The sequence below is a fragment of the Phacochoerus africanus genome, chromosome 3 (genome assembly GCF_016906955.1).
Source record: "Phacochoerus africanus isolate WHEZ1 chromosome 3, ROS_Pafr_v1, whole genome shotgun sequence".
Lineage (NCBI taxonomy): Eukaryota > Metazoa > Chordata > Mammalia > Artiodactyla > Suidae > Phacochoerus > Phacochoerus africanus.
The window spans coordinates 167,033,050-167,049,708 of record NC_062546.1 but is presented as its reverse complement, the minus strand read 5'-3'; the positions used below and the strand labels follow the sequence as shown (position 1 = coordinate 167,049,708).

Here is a 16,659-nt window from a genome sequence, read left to right as displayed (position 1 = left end):
TAACTATCTTTTAACTTATTTTATAATACTTTGGGTTTTTTTCTGGTTAAAAGACTATTTTGTACCTTCACAAAGTATCCTTAAGTGATATAAATAAACTCTATGTGTGACTGCACAATGTAAAATATTTTTAACCCTAGAAGCATCTAGGTCTGATATGCCATAAAAAATTACCCATTGTTTTTATGACTTACTCTTAATAGTTAACTATTCTAGCACTGGAAAAATTGTTTCACTGTTAGTAGATATGCTCAGTCTTGGTAAGTCAACAGAATGTCACATATGCCCAAATCATGGAAAATACAATAGATAATCAACCATGCCTCTTTAGAGAAATTGGGTTTTTTATCTTAGAAGCTTTAGTTCACTTCCTTTAACTATATATAAAGTTGCTAGTTTTTAATTTTGTTTTCTTTTTTCTCAATGAATTTTATTACATTTATATTGTACAACAATCATCACAACCAAATTTTATAGCATTTCCATCCCAAACCCCCAGTGCATCCCCCCACCCCACCCCCAATCTGTCTCATTTGGAAACCATAAGTTTTTCAAAGTTTGTGAGTCAGTATCTGTTCTGCAAAGTTCATTGTGTCCTTTTTTTAGATTCCACATGTATGTGATAGCATTTGATGTTGGTATCTGTCTGACTGACTTCACTTAGCATGATAATTTCTAGGTCCATCCATGTTGCTGCAAATGCCACTATTTCTTTCCTTTTAATGGCTAAGTAATATTCCATTGAGTATATGTACCACATCTTTATCCACTCCTCTGTGGATGGACATTTAGGTTGTTTTCATGTCTTGGCTATTGTATATAGTACTGCAATGTGCATTGGAGTACATGTATCTTTTTCAGTCATGGTTTTCTCTGCATCAATGCCCAGGAGCGGGATTGCTGGATCAAATAGTAATTCTATTTTTAGTTTTCTGAGGAATCTCCATACTGTTTTCCACAGTGATTGCGCCAATTTACATTCCCACCAACAGTGTAATAGGGTTTTTAGAATAACTACTAGAACACTTGGTATTATATTTCTGTTATCACATTCATGCTGGGCAACTGATTTAGCTACATGCTACTTCCAGTGTTTTATTCAGCTTTATGAGATTAAACCCCAGCTCCTTGATGCATGCATTCTTCTTGAATCATAATATTTAAACTCAAATAATCTAAGCAAGCAGAGCAAATGATGAGTTTTTTTAGACAAAAGGATTTGACTAAACACTGATGCTCTAAAGTAGGCATTTAGTCATTAGAGATGCCTTAGTTAAAATTTTTCTATTAATTGTATTGAGAAAAGCAGTACTTCCAGCAATCCTTATGTTCAGCAGAGGATCCAATAAATATCACTTGTTGAAACAGTCTATTCATTGGATGTTTTACTTAACAGTAGAATGTTACTCTGTTAAAATGAAAGTTTATTAATAATTCCTTGATTTTCTCTGGATAGTTGCTTTCTCAACCATAGGATCTGTCTCTAATTTTGTATATCATCAAGTACATAAACATTTTTTTTTAACAAATCTTTACCAAAGTTCAGGGCTGGCACAAAGGAGGAAGTATAACCTAATAATTTTAGAAATACCATTAGATGTGGCTATTCTCAGATCCTTTGTAGTGAGTCTTTTTTTTTTTTTTTCTTTTAATAGCCCTAGGATGCTTCCCTGTGAAGCAGCAGGTTGTAAGGTAGCCTACTCTTTCTAGCGGGAATTTCCTTAAGTACACCTTCTCTCCTCAGAATCCAGGCCCAGTTAGTATTATTTATTTAAATCTTTCCCTTAGGTAATTATAAAATAACAGCCATTTAAAGTGCATTAAGGAGTTCCTGTCGTGGCGCAGTGGAAACAAATCCAACTAGGAACCATGAGGTCGTTGGTTCAATCCCTGGCCTCACTCAGTGGGTTAAGAATCCGGCGTTGCCATGGGCTGTGGTGTAGGTTGCAGACGCTGCTTGGATCCCAAGTTGCTGTGGCTCTGGGGTAGGCCGGCGGCTACAGCTCTGATTCGACCCCTAGCCTGGGAACCTCCATATGCCGCAGGTGCGGCCCTAAAAAGACAAAAATAAATAAATAAAGTGCATTAAAACCCTAATTTTCTTTAAATCTCTTGATAGGAACCAAGGTTACATTCTGTGAGAAGAAGCTTTTCTCAACTTTCATCTGTAGGTTTGCAACCTCGATATTCTCGAAGCCCACACTTTCATCCTAGAAAAGATTTCAGAGCAGAGGATTCAATTCTTACTCCACCTTCCTCTACTGATTCTGTTAAGTAGAGTCTTAGATAATTATTTTATCCAATAATAGAAAACAACTAGCCCCATGTGTGGTCTGATAACAAATATGAGGAGTTTGGGTGTGCTTAAAGTTAAACGTTTTTGCTTTTTTAAGGAAAGACATCTCAGTAGCCAGAACATTGGAGTTACAGATAAAATCATGGTTTCCTTTATTAATTCACACACACTTTAGTAGCACAGACTTATAATCTGTAACAAATATAACAAAGATTATATCTATAAAACAGGCATCTTGACAAAGTTTGAAAAATTTGGTCATCATTTATCTTGTCAACATGATAATGTCATGTACAACCACTTAAAATCATATTTAGTGTTTGGACTTTACAGTTCTTTTCCCAGATGCTTTATATTTGTTAGACATAGCATGGCATATACAGAATATACAGAGTAACAGGCCATTTGTTGTAATTACATAAATTCAAAAAACACTGTCTTGTTAAGGAGATAAAGTATGTAAAAGATTCTAGCTTCCACATTAGTTTTCACTGTATTTAGGTTTGTGTATATTTTACCAAATGTTTTTGATAAAACAGTTCAGATTTTAGGTTTACATTAGAAATTTTGCCAGATATTAATACATATAAAAACAATTTGTATATATAATATCTGGAAATCTGTCATGTTATGACCATTTATTTATTCCAATTACTAAAGCCAAAGTTGACACTATTGTTAAATATACTGACAAATATCTCCATATCTACTTCTGACCCGCTTTTGTTATTCATACAAGAAGTATAAGGGTTCTTAGAGCATCTTAGCCAAGTACAAGTATTCAGTGCATATATCATGTCTAGTTCAATACATATTTTTCCCTTTAACACTGTCAATATTCCTTTTTATCTTTCATTCAGGTCTTAGTTTGTGAGGTTTCTAGACTTTCAAAACATAACTTTAACTAAACAAAACTTAACCAAAACATTACATTTCACCTTTTAAATACAAAGCTTGATTGCTCTTAGAGAATTGGAAAAGTTTATCATTAAAAAACACCACACTAAGTAGAACTTTTTAAAGAATGGTCATGCCAACTTTTCTTTAAATGCTGCCTATTTAAAATATATTCCAACTTTCTTCTGCCAAAACATTATATTCCTTTTATAGAAGATTGGGCTAATAATAAAGGAACAAACATTTTATATAAATATGCAATAAGTTGACTTCATGGAAATTTATTCTAACATTATTTAAATTTGCACAATTAGTATTGTAGAATCTTTTTTTTTCACAATTTTAATTTCGTGTCCACTCCAAGAACTAAAGTTGGTTTGCAGTTCTGTTAGGAAAGAATAAAAATGCTATATTAAAACTTTATTAGAAGATAACCCAGTTATAATGAGTCAATTTTTTTAATCCTGTCTCATAAAGAATAATGAACTATCCATTGATGTATATATTTTTGGAGTATATCACCAAAATGTTTCTGGGCTGAAATATTTAGGTTGAGGAATAAAATGTAATAGCATGTTTACAGAATAAATAATATAAAGAATATTCTGGCACATCCAAAAGCCAGTCCATCCATTGAGAATATTTTATTTTGCTACATTTATTTTCAAAGTAGCATGCTGTATGTTACAGTCCAGTGTTCTATAATTACAGCCCTAGTCAAAAAGATCATGAAACAATTTAATACTCCACTTGTCTGATGTTTTCAGTATACATTTTAATCGCATATTTATAATCCAGGTTTATTCAGTATATACCAAGGCATTTTTGTTCTAAAATTTTATAAATTTCAAAAGTCTAAGAATAATTGCATTTTGCTTCAAAAAAGATTTACATTAGTGTTTTTCTTAGCTAATATATTGTAGGCAATTGTGCCCTTTACCAAAATGTACTGATGTACTTCCTCAGTGCATTCATTCAGTTCTTTAAAGATATATATTACTTACATTTTCTCTCCAGATAAAATTCAGAAAAAAACGGCGGTGGTATGAGTTCATTAGTACCGAAAAAACCTGCTCTGCTTAAATTGTGATATAGTCCATGATAGCAAAAACAGCTTTAATAACTATAAAAGATTTCAATGTTTTAGCTTTTAATTATCAAGGTCCTTTTTATTAGAAGTCATGATATAATATGATATGGAGTCTAACCCCTCATGCTTAGCCTCATATAGTTCTAAAACAACCAAAGATAGTACATAAAGGCATACAAAAAAAAAATTCAAATATAAAAAATATTACCTAAAAAAAGCATATCTTTTTTCCCCCTTTGGTATTTTGGAGAAAACATCTAAAGGACAATAATTGTAAAGTATACACTAACAATTTGTGAGATGATTTTTAATACTTTCAATGTGTTTCTTGCTAATCATATTTAGGATCTTTGTTTTTAACATGTCTAATTTGGCACCAAAGCAAAGAAAGGTATACAATATCCACTTACATAACATATCTTTAGCAACACATAAAGGAAACTTTCTAAATCTTTATTAGTATCTGACCTATTATGCAAACTATTTTTAAACAGGTACTAATAGATGTAAATTTTTCCTCTCCTATACATACCCAAATACCAACTAGTAAAGTCAACCTTAGGATTATTTTATTCAGGCTATATCCAGCTGTTTGTGAGAATAGCTTTCAATAAAATAACACATTTCATATCCAAAGGAAAAATGAAAACTCAGCTTACCAAATACATTTTTAAGCCTGTGTGCTAGCTATATGTCTAGCTTTATAAAATGACCTGTCTAAAACTAAAGCTCAGACTTACTTACCTTCACATACTGAATATTTAAAACATCTACCTCTACAAACTTACAAATGATGAGTTTTAATAACTTGGTTGAACTTGGCTAGTCCCCTTTCACAATACACTAGATGTTAAGCAATATGTTTTCACTATTTTTCCCTTGTTTTTCTGTCTGAGATCAGGTTGATTTCCTACTTTTTACACTTAGCTACTACACACAGTCACCCATTTATATTGGTTTTTGTGCCCCAGTTTTTGACAGCTCCACTTTTAGATGGTCTCCATGGATTATGAAAAAAGGAAGAAGTGCTATATACTCTCCTTAGGCTAGAAAACTCAGTTTATGACATCAGATACAACCAAAAATGTTTTATTTGAAATTTGTTATGAAGCTTCTACGTTGTAGAGGCTGATTTTTATATGGACAATATTTTAGTAAGAAAAAACTTTGAGGATTATTAACTAATAGTTTTTTTTTTACTAGATCAGATAATATAATGAATGCTAAAAATATTTCCTTTATGTTCAACAAAAAATACTTCTTCCAGATCTTAAAATAGTGTGAAAACCCAGCCATCACCTTTCATGCTATTAACTATACACATTTTCAATAATTCATTTTATTTTAGTACTTAATGATTTTCTTCTATAATACCAAAACAGGCTTCTTACACGTTGTGGCTTAATTTATTTAATTACATTCCTGTAAAGAGTTGTAAAATGAAACCGAACTCAGGGCTAAAAAGTTTTACTTTTTAAAAATGGAAGGAGTTTACATAAAATAATTTTTATAAAAAGTTAAATGTAAAGCATTAATATAATAATTTCAGTTTACCAAGATTACAGACTCTTTACTTTATGAAAGCCTTATAAATTCCTTACTAAGTGATTTCTAAAAGTAATCTTAAAAATGCTATCTATATAGGATATTTTTTATAATACATCAGTCTAATTCCATCAGCAAGTCAAAAATCTACCATGCAAAAAATACTGGAAAAGTATCCATCATGTCTTGCTAACTATGGGACTACATAACTTGAATGTAAACAGAATTCTAAAGAAATTATTTAAAATGTAAAATAAAGATGTCAATGTTCTTGGCTTCCAAATTAGCAAGGACTTTCATACCTTTTGATACATTTTAAAAATACAGTTTAGATGAGAGCCAAAACATCTATATATACATAGGTTTCATCCTGAACTTCTTCAAAGTGTAGCCCATGTCCAACTTTAGCTACATTTCATTTAAAAAGTAAAATATGACATAGTGTCCTTTATGCAATTCATAATAAAAACTCTAATTTGTTGAAGTTAAAATGTGACTTAAATGTCATATATAACATAGATATAATTTACCAGGAATTATCCAATATATGGCATTTTAGCTAACAGGGTATTTGCTACTGGAGTCAAGAGCATTTAATCTGGCTCCTGCAGGCTTGTTAGGAAAGATGTCGTAAGAATATAGTAATAAATGTTCAGTAAATTCATAGAACTTAAATTGTAGTAAATAGATGTCACTTTTAATAAGTTCATTTGTATTAAAACTGTATGTATTAAAAGTTTCAGTATTTGTGACCTCTAATAAAATTCTCTGGCTTTGTTACTACAATAGCTAATTCAAATAAACTTGAATATTAATGTTTTTATGTTCAGTGACAAATATGTATTTAAGGGATTAATTAGTAAAATGTTGCTTTTAAATACTCAGATTCATAGTTTTACTTAGAGAACTGCTGGATTCAAAAATTTGGAACACTGGGAGTTCCCATCATGGCACAGTGGTTAACGAATCTGACTAGGAACCATGAGGCTGCAGGTTCGATCTCTGCCCTTGCTCAGTGGGTTAAAGGATCCAGCGTTGCCGTGAGCTGTGGTGTAGGTCGCAGACACGGCTCGGATCCCACGTTGCTGTGGTGTAGGCCGGTGGCTACAGCTCCGATTGGACCCCTAGCCTGGGAACCTCCATATGCCGCAGGAGCGACTCAAGTAAAGGCAAAAAGACAAAAAAAAAAAATTTGGAACACTGTTCTAAAAATAACAAAATAATCTTAAGGGAAAAGAAAGAGACTATAGAGTTATTAAAATCTTTTAACAATTTACACCAGCACACATAGCAGGCTTCAGATATAAAGGAAACCCATTGAAAGCAAAAGAGAAATACATTTCATGATAAGGTAAGTATTTTTTGTCACTCATCTGTTTCATAAGCCAGCTATCAAGAACTCATTTCTTGTCTTGAAACACTCATTGCTATGTTTCAACCAAGGATTCTTATTTAGGCTTACCCTCTTCAGATCTCTGGACCTGACTTTACTACCTCCTCTTCCTCACAATATAATGCCCAGTATGCACTCAGGGACTGTCATGGTGTTGATGCTGAGGATAATGTGAGGCTCTGCCACTAAAACATTAGTTTGAGTCTGGGGCTCTCATTTTACAACCTGTAATAGCCAAGTTACTTAATCACGCTGTCTCAATTTCTTATCAGTTAAACAGAGTTAGAATAATACTTCATAAAATTGATGGAAAAGTAAATGAGAGGGAGTTCCTGTCATGGCGCAGTGGTTAACAAATCTGACTAGGAACCATGAGGTTGCAGGTTCGATCCCTGACCTTGCTCAGTGGGTTAACGATCCGGCGTTGCCGTGAGCTGTGGTGTAGGTTGCAGACACGGCTTGGATCCCGTGTTGCTGTGTTTCTGCTGTAAGCCAGCAGCTACAGCTCCGATTAGACCCCTAGCCTGGGAACCTCCATATGCCGCGGGAGCGGCCCAAGAAATGGCAAAAAGACAAAAAAAAAAAGTAAATGAGAGGACACAAATAAGGAACACTGAACTAGTGGTTCTCTCCCTTCACCTTCACTTATTACTGAACCAACAACTAGAAAATTTGGCAAATTATGGCGATGGGATCCTCCTCTTTTGATAATCCAGAGAAGACTTACTGAACAGGTATAACTGCTGACATTTCTATTCAAAAAGCATGTTGTTATTTTCACAGAGGCAGGCATGGAAAAAGACAGAAGTTTTAGAGTCACAAAATCTTACCTGTTAAAAATTTTTCATTTTTTTCTACACTTAGCAGTGATGATACACTTGGTAATGAGCATTAAAGACAGAAAAGCTAATGTCTAGTATGAGTTATTATATCTTTCCCATTGCCTGGTTTCTCTGAACCCGCAAATGGCAGTTTCATTTCTTGCCAAACTTGAACGTTTCTTGTCATTTTCAATTTTAAATTTTTACATTTTGAGGCTCTTGTTAGATCATACAAGGTCATAATTGTTACAACTTAGTACATTATTCCTTAAGTCTCACTTTACCTTTGGTAATGGTTTTCCCCTCAAAATAGGTTATCTACTAACATTATGATACCAGCTTTCTTTTGGTTAATATATGCCTGGTGCTCCTTCATGTGTTATTTTCTATTATATTTTAGTATATACCTTTTAACTATACATAGCTAACTTTTAAAATTTAAGCTTGAATATTGCTTTCTTTTGACAAAAGTTCATCCTATAATATTTGGTTTTATTATGATTACTGATATATTTGTATTTTTTTCTACCATCTTATTATGAGTTTTCTTTTACCATATTTTTCATTGACCTTCCTTTTTTCCTCCCTGTCTTCTATTGGATTGAGTCTTCTTTAACATTTCATCTGCTTAGGAAGAAATATATTGTTTGTATTATTTTAGTGGTTAATGAAATTATGTAACATGCCGCTTTTTTTAATTTCATATTTTTAATATTTACTAAAGCCTTTTAACCAATAGACATTTCTAAATCAGTTCAAAGGAAGCCAAGTTACTGATGCTTTCATATTTAATGTGTTCCAAACTAAATGTTATTACCCTTTTTAAAATATTTTAATCAGGAAAAAAATGTGTAATTAGTCATATTGTTATTGAATGTACTGAATTAAGAGAATAAAACAATTCCAATCTGTAACAGTCAATCATAAACTAGTTCCTAAAGGTTCATCTTCATGTTTAGTCCCACAGACCAGTCAACTAATGAGGGGCTGTATGTACAAAGCATGGCTTTAGCGTAGGGAGGTTAGTACCATATTTACTCATGCCATACACTAAGAAAATTGGCATCACCCATTTCCACAGTTATTCCTAGAGCTGACCCTCCAGCTTACACAGTGAGTCGTCTAAGCCCTCCACAGATGTTTCATCCAAAATTCTTTAATGACTTCAAAGCAGGGCTCATCTCTCTTGGAGCTAGAATTTTCTTCTTGCAGATCATACATTTGGTTTCTTGAAACAACCTGACATTTCATACCATTTTGTTCTTAAGTGAGGAGCTGTGGACTTTAAAATCCATAGTGACTAAACTGTTATCACAGACCAAATGGCAGTAAAATTCAGTTTGCAGCCAAGGGTGAATTTCTATTCCATAGCCTCGCCTTACTTTGGCAAAGATCCAAGTAAGGATGACACTCTCAATAGCTATTCAAGAGAACAGGCACAGTAGAGAGTATATTACTTGTAGTTGTTAAGGCCATAAGAAATATGGAATTTCATCATGGAAATAAAAGTACAAACTGATCAATGTTATAAAAGCTTAAGCAGAGTATTTTCAAAATGATCACCTATTCCATTAGATGGCTCCATTTAATTCTGTGTATTTAGAGGTAGCTAAGGATTACTTAAAAACTATAGGGCTGTCTAAAAACTAAGGAGGAGTCCATCTCATTTCTAAACTGGTTAGTCCCCTCAACTCAAAGTAGTTCTTGATAATAGAAAAAAGCAGCTTAGGCTGGGTTTCTATCATCTGCCTCAAAAAAGAATAAGACACTCTTCTTGAAAGGTTAAAATCCCCACTAATTAACCTTAATTAACTTGGTTGTTACTGTTCTGGCCCTCCCAGCAATACTAACCTCCAAATTTAGCATGTTATTACTGATAGAAGTTAACCAGTCCTATCCAAAGCTCCTTCAAAAGGAAGGGGCTGGAGTTCCCGTTGTAGCGCAGTGGAAATGAATCCAAACTAGGAACCATAAGGTTGTGAGTTCGACCCCTGGCGTCACTCAGTGGGTTAAGGATCTGGCGTTGCCGTGAGCTGTGGTGTAGGTTGCAGACTCAGGCTTGGATCTGGTGTTGCTGTGGCTCTGGCATAGGCTGGTAGCAACAGCTCCAATTAGACCTCTAGCCAGGGAACCTCCATGTGCCGTGGGTGTGGCCCTAAAAGGACAAAAAGACCAAAAAGATTAAAAAAAAAAAAAAAAAAAAAGGAAGAGGCAGAGCCAGCTGTGTTGTGCTGAAATGATATATTTCATACTCTTAGTTCTATAAGGGACTCTATGGTATTCTTCCAGAATTAATCCCCCTAACCTGTACTCTTGTTTACCCCAACTTGTGTCCTAGCTTCCCCCAACCCTAAGCTCCCTGAACTAGTTGACTTTTGCAGATACATGACTGCCAATAGGTCCACACCCTTTTACGTCCACTGATACTACTCATTCTGGTCAAAGATGAAGGCAAGGACCCATCAAGGTTTACAGACTCCCATACCTCACCAGCAAGAACAGCTGTTCTACATCTGGTAGAACTATGGATAGGAGGGAACTGCCTTTAGGAGGCAATTATAGATTATCATACAGCAGCTTTATGGACCAAGTTATGGCCTCCCCACCATAACTCAAGGTTACACTAATGTAGTCTGACACTGCAACTACACACTCACTCAGATGTGGAGCAGTCAGAGAGCCAGAAGACCATTCCTACCACAATGCCCAGGAAATAGTCTGATAAATGGTTAGTACTGTCACCTTCTACCCAAGCTACTTCATGATTTTAAGTCATCCTAGTTGGAGGCCCACAACCTAACCAACTACTGTCTTTACTTCAGTTTCGGAACTTCCTAGATCTAAAGAGTTATGTGCCAATCACAGGTGCAACTATGGGGGGAATAAAAGGCCTGTGCCTCAGAGCCCATGTCCCAGCCTAAGCCTTCTTGAGTGCATCAACTCAATATTCAATTTACCTGACTCTTCTCAGCCCATACAGAGCCACACAGGTAGGTAAGAAAAATAATGAGGCCTACTTCCAGAATAAGTGTGAGTTTCAATGAAATGAGACTGTAACTGTGACTGTTCCCACCTATTATTGATCCGCATATAACCACAGATCTTCTGACTTAGTCTAAGGTGTCTATTTGATGATTTCGCTTGTAAGTCATACAATATACAATATAATATACAATAGTCCCACATATACATTGCCCACAACTTCCTGCATGACTTCATAGATAGGACTATGGTCTAGTGGGTTGACAGCTTATCATTACTTTAACGTGACATCCTGTGAACACCTGATTAGTGGTCTCTCACCTCTGCAACACTGCCTGCAAGAATACTCAAAAATGAATATTTGAGGGCCTAACAGTAGTATTTGGGAGAAACTTCCTTTATGGTCAAGGAATCCACAAGATGCCAGATAAGGTGTTAGCAGTTCTGGAATAGGGGAATTTTTAGATGTCTACAAGTGTTATCATCATCTCCCACAAGTAGTTAGCATGTCCTCTCTTGGAAGTGCATGCCCTCCAGTTTTAAGTTTCACCTATCCTCCACTTGCCATTCTTAAACTGCTGGATCAAACTGAACACATCAACTTAGTACCCAAAGGATATCTGCTTTACCTATTTTGCCTAATACAGAGAATCCAACTGGTTCATCTTCCATATCACCACAGAATAAGTTATATCCAACTTAGCATATTTCACACTCAAATATCCTGTCTTCTCTAATAATTATGCCCTCTTCTCTTTGATTCCTCTGTTTTCCTGTGTCCTCCAATACCACAAATATCCTGGTAGCAGTTAAGTGCCTACACAAATGACAGACGGCACAAAGGGAATTCCATTAACACCCAGCAAGCCAAGGTCCAGTGTACTGACCAGCATTAGTCCATAGGGAAGATCACTCAAGTGGAAGACACTGTCCCTCAGTTCATGATAGGAACTATAAGACTTATAATGGTGCTTAGAAGGCACAGGTTATCAACACTGGTTTTCCAAGTCTGTTTTCCTTCATTCATGTAAACATACCCCATCTCTTTCATTACTCTGCTATCAAGCCCTGGGAGATAATTACACTCCATCCTAGATCCCAGTAATCTACCCTAGTAATCCCAGCAAGTAACTGGAATATGTCATATGGAAAGCCCAGGATTCCATCATGAAGAATAAGGAGGATCTGAAGGAACATTGGTAGAAATGGCCCTTACACATTTAGAATGCCTTCAAGCATTCTTTTCTAAGCTATGTTTCCAAGCAACCAGAAATCTCTCACCACACCAATTAATAAACAGAAACTGGAGCTGAACAGTACCATCCAGAATAAATCTGGGGGAACTACCAGCACAATAGTTTACTTCATAGTGAGCCCTCTCTGCTTGCTACCATGCTTAGAATGGATATCTCAAGGCAAGTTCTCATTTTAGACTTTGCCCTAGCTATCCAATCACCTATGGGATATAATGTTGGCTTTACTGTGTTGCAGTCATTGCATAAATTGATACCTTAACATCTTCTCTGTGATGTTCTCTTATGGAGCCTTGGAGTGATCCCTAAATCCGTTTGAGATTCCTGGAGCATTGATCATTTCCTCCCTTCACCATCACCTTCAACAAATGCAACAGAACAGATCTGAATAAGGTACTTAGGAACTTTTAAATCATACCAGTAAACCTAATATTATCGAAGTTTTAAAAATTTTTAACATACTAAGTTCTTCAAGAGTTTTAGAATTTATGATAGTCCAAACAAACTTGATATATTTACTTATTAGCTTACTAAACATTTAATAGAGTAAATGTCCTTTTTTCAGTAGTCTGAAAAAAACAGGATTCTGATCTTCTTTTATTGCTTTCTGTAAAACAACAGTGGTTGCAGTTATCCTTATTGTAAGAAAAGAAATAAAATATTTCTTTATGCATTAGCAAGCAGCAAACTTACTCTTAATATTCTGAAACCTTGGAGTTTCTGTCATAGTGTAGTGGAAACGAATCTGACTAGGAACCATGAGGTTTCGGGTTTGATCTCTGGCCTTGCTCAGTGGGTTAAGGATCCAGCGTTGCTGTGAGCTGTGGTGTAGGTCGCAGACGAGGCCCGGATCTGGCGTTGCTGTAGCTCAGGCGTAGGCCAGCAGCTGTAGCTCCAATTCGACCCCTAGCCTGGGAACTTCCATATGCCGCAGGTGTGGCCCTAAAAAGACAAAAGACAAAAAATAATTCTGAAACCTCAATGTTAAATAATTAAATATGTGAGACTAGAGCCATCTACTGGTTGAAGTGTAATGCTACAAAGCAGGGAGTCTAGGTTGTTAAGAACTGAAAATATAAACATGGGCAAAAATCATCTAGTCTAGAACACTGGTTTTTAAAGGTTTAATGAAACAATCTCTTTTTAACAGGTGACCCAACATATATAACAAATTAAAAGCTGAGGTAGGGGCCTCCAACCCCCACTCATTAATTTGCCCAGCAGAGGCCAGGCCAATGAAAAACAAGCCATAAGAGGTAGTCTGGGCAAATAACATAACTGTGTTTGGAAGGAGGCACAATGAGAAGGAACAGTATCAACAAAGTTGTCTCTTACCCATATTTCCCCTTGAGACATCTTAAGGACACTGGGATGCAAAGTGGTTAATGGACACAGAGAACTGAGGAGTAGGGAGCTGGCTCCTGAAAGGCTACAAGCCTCTTTTCACAGGGACACTGCTTATGTGCTCATTTGATGCACCACTTTAGAAAGCATTAGTGTAATTTCCCTGAAAATGAAAATTAAGAAAATAACACATTTGCTTTTCTACCACAAGCTAATAAGAAGTGGGTTTCTAGGTCTTATGGGCATTCACCAGCCTGGCCCTTGACTGGTCCAGTCTTGAAAACAACACACCAGTTTCAGGTCCCAGCCTCCTCCCTTCAAAAGGGCATGGATGTCCATAAAATCGAGGCAAGAAATAGAGCTCTCTAAGGCCCCTCTCTGTGGCAGAGACCCCCAACCTAGACAGCAGCTTGTCAGCCAGTCTTGGGGTGACAGGCTGGAGCAAAGTTCCAAACACTCGCAAACATTCCAAGGCTACGTGAAGCACAGTACCCAGCCAGGGAGCATCTATTGGGCTTTCCCAGTTCAACTTCCACGGTGCATGCCTTTGTACAAAGCCATTTGTTTGCCGGACACAGCTGGATACGGCCTCCAAAGCTTTATAGATCTGAAAATTATCATAGTGGTCTGCTACCTGCTTGGGTAGAGTTGCCACTGCGCTCACCAGAGCATAGTCCTCTGCCTGAGCTCGAACGGATGGCCCCATCAACCCTGGCTCACTGGGAAAGCACGTAGTGCAGAAAGCCGGATAGGTCCCAGAAGGATTTATTCTTTTGGCAGTGCACCGGTTCAAAAGACCTCCCAAAGCGTCTGCCAGCTCGGAATCCAACAACTTAACCACCTTTTCATCGTAGTAATCACAGTCCCAGCTGGGGATGCCCTGCCGAAGAAGAAAGTAGCGGAAGCCATCCACGGTATAGCGGTCAAGGCAAGTCCTGGGATCCACCACGTTGCCCAAGCTCTTAGACATCTTTTGGCCACAGACAGTCCAATGGGAGTGGACGTAGATGCGGTGTGGTGGGCTCATGCCGGCCCCTAAGAGGAGGGCAGGCCAATAAATAGCATGGAATTTGAGAATGTCCTTGCCTATGATATGAGAGGTGGTCGGCCACCAGGATTGGAACTCAGCGTTCGGGTAGCCAATTACAGTAAGGTAGTTGACCAAGGCATCCAGCCAGACATAGATGGTCTGCGAATCGTCCCCGGGCACCGGAATGCCCCAGTGCAAGTGGCTCCTCCTTCGAGAGACGGATAGGTCCGGCAGCTCCTCGTCCAGCCACTGGAGGACTGCGCGATGGAAAGGCTCCGGGGTGATGGCCTGCGGGTCGCTCCTCAGCCACCGCTGGAGAGGCTCCCGGAACTGGGAAAGCCTGAAAATGTAGTTTTCTTCCTTAGTCCAGGAGACCGGATGCCCACTCTCCAGAGACACAGGACACAAATCCCCCGACGGGCCCGGCTGCCTGGTGACCTTGGCTTCAGGCAAGAAGCACTCGTCAGAGGCGCAATACCAACCTTCATAGAGTCCCTTGTAGAGAAGACCCCGAGTCTTCAGCACCCCCCAGAAATGTTGCACAGCCAGCTGGTGCCGAGCCTCCGTGGTGCGGATGAAGTCGGTGGAGGAGATGTCAGCCTCCCGGAAAAGCTGCTGGAACTGGGCAGAGACTCTGTCGCACAGCTCGGACGGGGCCAGGCCCGCAATGGCTGCTGCCTGCTGAATCTTCAGGCCGTGCTCGTCGGTACCAGTGGAGAATCGCGTAGCGGCGGCGCTGGAAACTCGGAGGCGATGGTGGCGGCACAAGGCGTCAGCCAGAAGCGCGGAGTACAGGTGCCCGATGTGCGGCGCCGCGTTCACGTAGAAAATGGGTGTCGTGAAGTAGGCGCGCGCGTCGCGAGTATCCTCGCGGACACTCGGAGCGCCCGAGCTGTAGTGGCGTAGGCTAAAGTCCTCCAAGCGCCAGACCCTACTCGCCCCCCTGCGTCCCAGCAGCTGAAAAGCAGGAATTCGCAGCATGATGCTGGCGGGGCTGAAGCGGCAGAGGGGGGCGTTCTAGAAGCACGTGTGAGAGGCGCATGCGCAGCCAGGCTGCACCGCCGCTTCCGGCCGAAAAGCCAATGAACTCCGGCCCGAGCGCCCGCCCTCCACCGCCACGCCCGCGCCCCTGCCTCTGCGGGCCTCTGATATCGCGGTTGTGAATTGAGGAAGCGCGCAAGAAAGATAGCTTAGAGGAGCTGGGTGTAAGGAAGGTTATGAAAGCAGAAAAATCTTGCCGTAACATACTGCGTGTCCTGCTTTCCACTGTAATTTTATATTTATGGGTCGGATTTTTTCCTCTAGGTTGAGGGTCCTATAGGCAAGAATTCTATGTTCAGGCATTTCTCAAGCACAAGTTAGTGGTTGCCACATTGCAAGAGTATACCTTCTACATGTGTCCTGGTCAACGTTGGGATTTGAAATACCATGTAAATTTTATTTCAGAACCTGTCGGGCACAGTAAATCCAAAAGGGAGGAGGGACAAAAGGAAGAAAGATAATGACTTAAAGCACCAGAAGGAAGGATAAGAACCGAAAAGGGAAATCTTTTCTCCACAATTTTTGTTGAGTTAACAAGAGGTAAACGTGATGTGCCCAGTCTTTGCAAAAGATTATTGAGATCCAGAAAGCTGAAATGCAATACGTTGTCACTGTGCACCTAAGGAAGAAGCAGTTTTCAAATTTATTTCTCAAAGTAGTTGTTAGTAATTTTCCTTAAGTGGTCTTGAGTTTCTTCTAGAGCAATGTTTTTTCAGTTTGCTTTAGTAGGGGAACCCTAGCTCTTGGAAGAGGACACTTTGGATTACTATTAATCCTTGCTTCATGACATACTCTCATCTTTGGTCTACAGCCGTCTTTTTTTTTCCCCTTTTAACGTAAATAACCACTTTAATAAAGTGGAATGGAACACCTGTGAACCCAGAATCCATCCTAAGAACTAGAAGTGGTTCTCTAAATGTGGTTTTAAAAGAGCAGCACTAGCAGCATCTGGAACCTTGTTAGAAAT

At 38.2% G+C, this 16,659-nt stretch overlaps 1 protein-coding gene across 1 annotated transcript; it reads right to left on the bottom strand.

Moving 5' to 3' along the window:
* Positions 1–2,424: 2,424 nt before the first annotated feature.
* MARS2 (methionyl-tRNA synthetase 2, mitochondrial) lies at positions 2,425–15,699 on the bottom strand. The gene is made up of 3 exons (XM_047773157.1): positions 13,613–15,699; positions 12,535–12,636; positions 2,425–3,578 (listed from the first exon to the last, which is right to left on the bottom strand). Exon 1 carries the CDS (start codon positions 15,630–15,632, stop codon positions 13,851–13,853), a length of 1,782 nt encoding a protein of 593 aa, XP_047629113.1. The 5' UTR covers positions 15,633–15,699; the 3' UTR covers positions 2,425–3,578; positions 12,535–12,636; positions 13,613–13,850.
* Between the last annotated feature and the right edge of the window lie 960 nt (positions 15,700–16,659).